Source organism: Pipistrellus hanaki, assembly GCF_964339955.1.
Source record: "Pipistrellus hanaki genome assembly, chromosome: 2".
NCBI classification, from domain to species: domain Eukaryota; kingdom Metazoa; phylum Chordata; class Mammalia; order Chiroptera; family Vespertilionidae; genus Pipistrellus; species Pipistrellus hanaki.
The window spans coordinates 189,311,512-189,318,888 of NC_140504.1; the positions used below are offsets into that span (position 1 = coordinate 189,311,512).

The 7,377-nt window shown below is 57.2% G+C and overlaps 1 protein-coding gene across 1 annotated transcript; it reads right to left on the reverse strand.

Moving 5' to 3' along the window:
• Nucleotides 1–844: 844 nt before the first annotated feature.
• FAM43B (family with sequence similarity 43 member B) lies at nt 845–3,462 on the reverse strand. The gene has a single exon (XM_084875002.1). The coding sequence runs from the start codon at nt 3,280–3,282 to the stop codon at nt 1,822–1,824; it is 1,461 nt and encodes a 486-aa protein (XP_084731128.1). The 5' UTR covers nt 3,283–3,462; the 3' UTR covers nt 845–1,821.
• Nucleotides 3,463–7,377: the final 3,915 nt, after the last annotated feature.

A 7,377-nucleotide genomic window follows, 5' to 3' on the forward strand; every position in this document is an offset into this window, starting at 1 on the left:
AGCACTCATGCTCACTGGCAATGGCAGAGGCCACGCGTCTGGGCTCCGGGTAACGCTGGGATCAGTGCCCAGCTCGGCGCGGACTAAAGCTTTCCCACCCCAAGGCGCACACCGCCACAAAGGTCTGGACAGGTTCCTCCAGCTCCTCTGGAAAAAAGGGGGTTGCCCACAACCCTCTCCCTATTGTTGTTAATCCTCACCTCAGTATATTTTTTCCATTGATTTTTAGAGAGCGTGTTGGTAGGTGAGGATGAGAGAGATGTGAAAGAGACACATCTACTGGTGGCCTCCCCCGGGGCTGGAGATCAAACCTGCCACCCAGGTACAAGCCCTTGACTGGGAATTGAACCCGAGACCCGGGTGTGCAGGGGCACCACTGAGCCATACCAGCCAGCCCCTCCCTCCCTCTTGCCTCTCTCCTTTACAGTCTGCCTCCTTTCTCAGCCCCGAGGAGACAGTGTGCATGTTTTGATAGACACAGGAACCTTCTCAAAGATACATAGCTGATGAGAAGCCCCCTGCCCTGTGCTCTCTTCCTGCTGAACATCCCAGAGACACTGGCATCTGAGGACCCAGGAGGAGGAGACACTCCCAGGAAAGCTGAAACAGGCAGTGGGCACGCCTCCAGGGCCTGACACGTGACCTGCAGAGGAGGCAGCTGCCACCGTCTCATCCCCTGACACCAGGTCACAGCTCCCTGGCACAGCCCTCCTACCGCCCCGACCCTGAGAGCTGGTCCCCGCTTTCTGGGGTCTCCTCCTCTCCTGTAGGGCTCTGATGAGAATCTCTTCACCCTCCCCCCACAGGCCTGGCATCAAACACAACACAGGAATGATGACAAGGCTGAAAAAGGAAATCCACTTTATTTACAATTGATCAGTTGGTGACACATAGGCCTTTTTGTGACCTTGTTGACAGACTCCTGGGCAGGGGGCCCACTCCCTCTGCGGGGGAAACGCACCCTCCTTCCTCACCCTGCTTTGAGAGCCCAGCTGCTGGCAGGTCCCTCCTGCTCTGACCAGCCTCCACGTGGGGCCATCCCACCGACATCCACCTTCTGGGTAGCCAGTGGCCCCAAACCCCTGCCCAAGGCTCTCCTTACCTCCTCTGGAGGCCCTGTCTTGGTCTCGGTGGTGGGGCACCTGGTGGGGAACCACACACATCTGCCCGAAGAGAGATGGGGTGGAGGAGGAGTCCTGTGGGGGTGCCAGGTGCGGACACAGGCTTGGTGCAAAGGGCTGTTACCAGCCTTCTCTGTGGTTTGGGTTGGCAGAACCATCCCAGTCTTCTCCAAGGAGGAGCAGTGAAGTCCCAGGAGCTCTCCAGGGGGTAGGGAGGCCAGGCATAGGGCCTGCCAAGTTTTCTCAGTTCCCATCTTGGGCTGCCCTCCACCCCGAGCCACTGTTCTTCCCCTACAGGAATGCCTCAGCTGGGTCGTCCTCATCCAGGGAGAAAGGCTAGACTGGGTTTCTGGAAACTTCTCCCCCTTTATCTTGAGAGGATTTTTTTTTTGTCTATCAAAGAGACTTGGTGTAAAGCGTAGGAGGCAATTCCACAACGGAGGGCGCCCAGAACCTCCGGACTGAGGTTAGGGGAAGGGGGACAGGTGAACCTTGGCTATTCCTCCCCCCAACTTGTCCCCACATAACCAAGGGCATATCAGGCGTCACCCTGCGGCAGGATGAGGCGCAGAACAGACCACGGAGACCACGAGGGGGGCAGGGGCCGGGGGCCAGGGAGGAGCCAAGCGGGTGGGACCAGGGTTGGAGGCTGTGTCCGGCCGGCCGGGCCTGGGGGCCGGGAGTCCCGCCGGGCCCGCTCTCAGCGCGCCTGGCCCGCCCGCTCCCGCAGGGCGGCCTTCCAGCGGCGGGGCTGTGCGGGCGGCGGCTCCGGGGCGCCCCGCAGGCTGCACGTCCTCAGCTCCCGGGTCAGGCTGAGCACCTCGGCCCGCTCGGGCTGGGGGGCCCCCTCCTCCGGGCGCTCCTCCGCGCCCCGGTCCTCCTCCTCCTCCTCCTCGTCCTCGTCCTCCTCCTGGATGCTGCTCAGGCGCGGCAGCCCGCGGCCGCGCTCGGCGGGGGGCGGCCGGTAGGCGCACTTGGCGTTGAGCTGGCGGCGCAGCGGCGCGCGGGGCACGGAGGCGGCGGCGCCCCCGGCGCGGAGGAGCTGCTGGCGCGCGTGGCGCGCGTCGCTCTGGCGCTGCAGCCGCTTGAAGTCGCTGAGCGCGGCCAGCGCGGCCTGGCGGAGCAGCCGGGCCAGGGCGCGCGCCTGGTGCGCCCGCGCCAGCAGCACGGCGTGGCAGCGCAGCACCACGGCCTTGTGGCGCGCCTGGTGGCGGTACACCCAGGCGAAGACGCGCGGGTGGCGGCCGTCCGCCGCGCAGTGCGTGATGCGGGGCAGCAGGTAGGTGTGCGCCGCCGGCCGCCGGCCCCCCGCCCCGCCCGGGGCCCCCGCGGCGCCGCGCTCGCCCGGCTGCATGCGGAGGCCGTGCGGGCCCAGCGTCAGCTTCATCTTGGAGCCGCCGCCCGGCCCGCAGCGCGCCCAGATCTTGCCCACGGCGTCGTCGGTGCAGCCCTCGCCCTTGGCGTGCAGGGTGACGGCATTGCCCAGGTACCACACGGTGTAGGTGGGGTCCTCCCGGGTGAGCTCGGCCTTCTGCCGCCGGCTGCGGAACACGCGGCCCAGGCGCGCCAGCGGCCAGTCGGGCAGCAGGTCCGGGCAGGAGCGCAGGAAGCTGGAGAGCAGCGACGTGTAGGTGAGCCCGGGGCTCAGGCTCTTCGCCTTGCGCTTGGCCTCATCCTCCACCAGCACGAATTTGCTCCGTCGCCAGGGCAGCATCGCGGCGGCGGCCGGAGGGGCTGGGGTCGCCGGAGGCTCACGGGCGTCCTCGGGGTCCGGGAGGGAACGAAGTTCACGGCTCGGGAGTCGCAAGAAGCCGGGCGGCGCCCGAGACGGTAGGTGCCCGGAGGTGGCCGGTGCCAACCAGGGCGAGCTTCGCAGATGCCCGCTGCCCAGCCGGGCCAGCAGCTGAGATGCTCGGGCGGTGGCCGCGCGTCCGGGAGCGGTTTCCCCGGGAGACGCGCAGCCGTCCGGGGAGCTGGAGGGGCAGGGGCAGGGGCTGGGCGCCCCCAGGCCTGAGCAGGGCGGATCCCGGGGTCCCGGACGCTTCGAGGTGAGGTCTCCGGAGCTGGGGCTGCGGCGGCGGCTCCGGGGGGCAGACGGAGCGCGACTGCGGCGGGGACTCCTCGGGCTGGCGGCTCCACCTCCAGGGGCTGCTGCCTGCATCACCGGGCGGGACCGCTAGCTGTCTAGTTCCCTCCCCTCTCTCCTCCCCCTGGCCAGCTAGCGCCGCTCCGAGCCCGAGCCCCGGCACAGGCGCGCTGGAGCGGATTTAATCATTATCACCGGAGGGTGGGGGCGGGAGGGGCGGGGGAGGCGATGGAGCCGCCTGCAGCGCAGGGAGGGTTTTGCCAATGCAGATTCCTCCGGCCTCCCTGGGGGTCTCCCAGCTCCCAGAGCCGCACCGGCGACCCTCTCCTCTCTTTCCAGGATCCCCCCTGCCGCTCAGCACGGCGTGTCCTGGCCCCCGGGCCTCAGTGGTTTGGGTGGGTTCCTGGTGGGGCGGCCTGGCGCACCGAGCCTCCTGTCTGCACCGAGAGAGCCAGCCGAGGTGGCCCGAGCGGCGCAGTGGAAAAGTACTGTCGCCCGGCAAGGCTCTCTCTCTCCCAGGTTCTTCCAAGGTCGTGGGCCAGGCGCCTCGTCTGAGCTGGGAGGCCCCGTCCCTGCTCCGGTGGTGGCCGCTGGCGCCCCTCGCTGGGCACGTAGCAGGGAGGGTATCCTTGGAGGGTGGAGGAAACTTTTTGGTGGGGGGCTGGGTGCACAACAGATGAAAAGCTCCTTCTTCTGGCCAGAGGACCCGCCTCTGGGTTCTCCAGAGGATTAAAAAAGAGAAAACTGGCCTTAGTCGGTGTGGCTCAGTGGATAGAGCGTTCAGGCCTGAGGATTGAAAGGTCCCAGGTTCGAGTCAGGTTAAGGGCATGTACCTTGGTTGCGGGCACATCCCCAGTAGGGGGTGTGCAGGGGGCAGTTGATCCATGTTTCACTCTCATCGATGTTTCTAACTCCCTTCCTCTCTGTAAAAAACTCAATCAATAAATATATATATATATATATATATATATATATATATATATAAACATATATAAACATATATATAAAAAGAGAAAACTGACGATGACTTCACCCAGCATTGCCCAGCACCCCTGAGGGCTGGCACTGAGTGTCCCATTGACCCTGGCTTATTCAGTGACTTGCCCAGGATGACAAGGTTGCTAGGAGGTGGAACTAGGGCCCACTCAGGCCTGAGTGACCCATGAGCGGGCCCTCACTCTTCTGCATCCATATGCTGCGTGTGGATGGGGCATTTTCCACCCGCCCACCCCCCGGGGACCCTACAGTGGGGGCTCTTTCCAGGGAGGGGTTCTATGTGCTGGGAAAGAGACAGTTGTCCCTGAGTGTGGGGTCACGCCTCCCCTCTCAGGATTTGTTAAGACACAAGCTCCCTAGACTCCCAGGTCTGCTCTGATGGGGCCCCCGGAGCTACCGCAGGAGGCTCTCACCTGAGCCCTTTCCTTGGCTCCAGAACAGCTCATCTGGGGAGTCCTCAGGTCAGACATGAGCCTAGCTCAGTGGTCGGCAAACTCATTAGTCAACAGAGCCAAACATCAACAGTACAATGATTGAAATTTCTTCCGCAATGTGCCATGAAGTTTCCATCACACTGTACGTGCTCACTCGCACCCACACATGGTATTTTGTGGAAGAGCCACACTCAAGGGGCCAAAGAGCCGCATGTGGCTCTCGAACCGTGGTTTGCTGACCCCTGGCCTAGACTTTTGGGCCTGGCCAGACCGCAGCAAGTCCTCCGAGAGTGGGGGCAGTGATGTGCTTCCCCGTGGGGGCAACATTCCGGGTAGGGGGCAGGAGTAGTGAGTGGCTGAGCTCAGAATCCTTAGGGCAGGGGTCTTCAAACTACCGCACGCGGGCCACATGCGGCCCGCAGAGGAGTCTGATCCTGCCCGCCAGGTTTTTTGGGCAGTGAGCACAGCCGAGGTGTTACAGTAGGAATTAGTAGTTCATATAGTCCGGCCCTCCAGCTCTCTGAGGGACCGTGATCTGGCCCCCACTTTAAAAAGTTTGAGGACCCCTGCCTTAGGGGAATCAAAGCAAAAAAAAAATCCACAGCAAGGCTGCATTTCTGCATGCTCCTAAAATGACACGCAAATAAAGAACAAGAAATTACTTAGAGTGACGGGATCTTAGCTTTGGAGGGCCCCACAGATTCCTGGTCTACTGCAGCCTCACGTTATTTTATTTACAATGCGGAAACGTCTTTACTACCTTCGGCTGGTTACAAAAGTGATCCGTGCTTGTGGTAAAAATTGCACCGGAAGGACATGTTCTCACCCCGGAGATGTAGACGTGACCTCATTTCCCCACGAGAGAGCAGACTCTGAGAAGCCCAGGGATCATTCAAGTGCTTTTCATGGGGCCACATTAGCCCCCCGGGATCTAAGGAAGCCATTAACTCAACCAGCCCACTTTTTTTTTTTTTTTTTAAATATATTTTATTGATTTTTCACAGAGAGGAAGAGAGAGGGATAGAGAGTTAGAAACATCGATGAGAGAGAATCATCGATCAGCTGCCTCTTGCATACCCCCCACTGGGGATGTGCCTGCAACCAAGGTACATGCCCTTGCCCGGAATCGAACCCGGGACCTTTCAGTCCGCAGGTCGATGCTCTATCCACTGAACCAAACCGGTCCCGGCCCAGCCCACTTTTTAGAATGGACTTGGGTGGTTTTTGACCCGAGGGAAACCAGCTAGGGCGGATTAATGGGTATTAAATTGTGTTTCCTATAAACCAGCTGTGTGACTTTTTAAACTAGTACAAAGAAATCAAAATTAAATTGAACAAAGAAAAAATTCCACTGCATGCCGATTGATGAAGTAGTGATGATTGAGGCAAAGTTGGGAGCTTTTTCCAAGGACAACTTTTTTACTTTTCCAGAAGCATGTAATCAAAGAAACCCAAAGCTTCCTGGCATACCTGTCACCAATTCATCTCCCAACTGTCAGCCGGACGAACACACCGGATGATCTTTAGGTCTCTATGCTTCTTTTTTTTTCTTTTTAAAAATATATTTTATTGATTTTTTTTTTTTTTTTTTACAGAGAGGAAGGGAGAGGAATAGAGAGTTAGAAACATCGATGAGAGAGAAACATCCATCAGCTGCCTCCTGCACACCCACTACTGGGGATGTGCCTCCAACCAAGGTACATGCCCTTGAATGGAATCGAACCTGGGACCTTGCAGTCCGCAGGCTGATGCTCTATCCACTGAGCCAAACCGGTTAGGACTAAGTCTCGTGTTTCTTAGAGATGCACCCTCTTGGAGGCCTCCTCTCTGGGCTCCCATCTGGACTACTCTATAGACCTGTGTGGCTATGGACCTGGGACTTTGCTTTGCTTACCATCCTAGGAATTTCCTCTGCCCTTTTCCTGGGCTGGATCCAGTTTTCTGGATCCTTTGCCCCGCCCCCTCCACCCTGCCCTGATTTATTTTCTTGTTTTGGCAGAGCATATAGTCCAGTAGCTTTGACTGATGGTTCGTTCTGCTGGGTGTAGAATTCTGAATTGGAAATAAATTTCCCTCAGATTTCGGAGGACATGATTCACGGCTGCTGTTGAAAAGTCAAATGACATTCAGATACCTAATCATGTATGTGTGAGCCAATTTTTCTCTCTCTGGCAGTTTCTAGAATTTTCCAGAGGTCTAAAGTTTCATACTGATGTGCATATACTCTAAGCACTTGGTGGGTCTTTTAGTCTGTAAATCAATATCTTTTAACTTGGAAATCAATTTTGGGGACATTCCTTTGGGCTAATTTCCTCCATTCTGTTTTCTGGATTTGTTTATTTTCTAATTTAGTTGGATATTAGAACCTCTTGGATTGAGACTCTAATTTTTCAAAATGTCCTTTCCAAATGTTTCATTTTAAAAAATGTGTGTTCTATTTTCTGGGCCATTACTTCAACTTAACCTTCCAACTTTTCTATTAGATTTTTTTCATATCTCTTCTCGTAATTTTTCACTTCTAAGAGCAATGTCTTGTTCTTTTTTTTATAGCATCCTATTCTTGTTCATGGACATAATATTATCTCTAAGAATGTTACTTATAATTGCTTTGATTGTAATTGTGATAAAACACACACATAAAGTTTACCCCCTTAATTAATCTTAAGTGTGTTCTTAAGTTCATATTAAGCATATTCAATTGTTGTATAACTCATCTTCAGAACTTTTTCTCTTGTAAACT

What these genes read in the sequence shown, in the direction of transcription:
- FAM43B (XM_084875002.1), bottom strand. Translation starts at nt 3,282, where the DNA reads ATGCAGGCAGCAGCCCCTGGAGGTGGAGCCGCCAGCCCGAGGAGTCCC.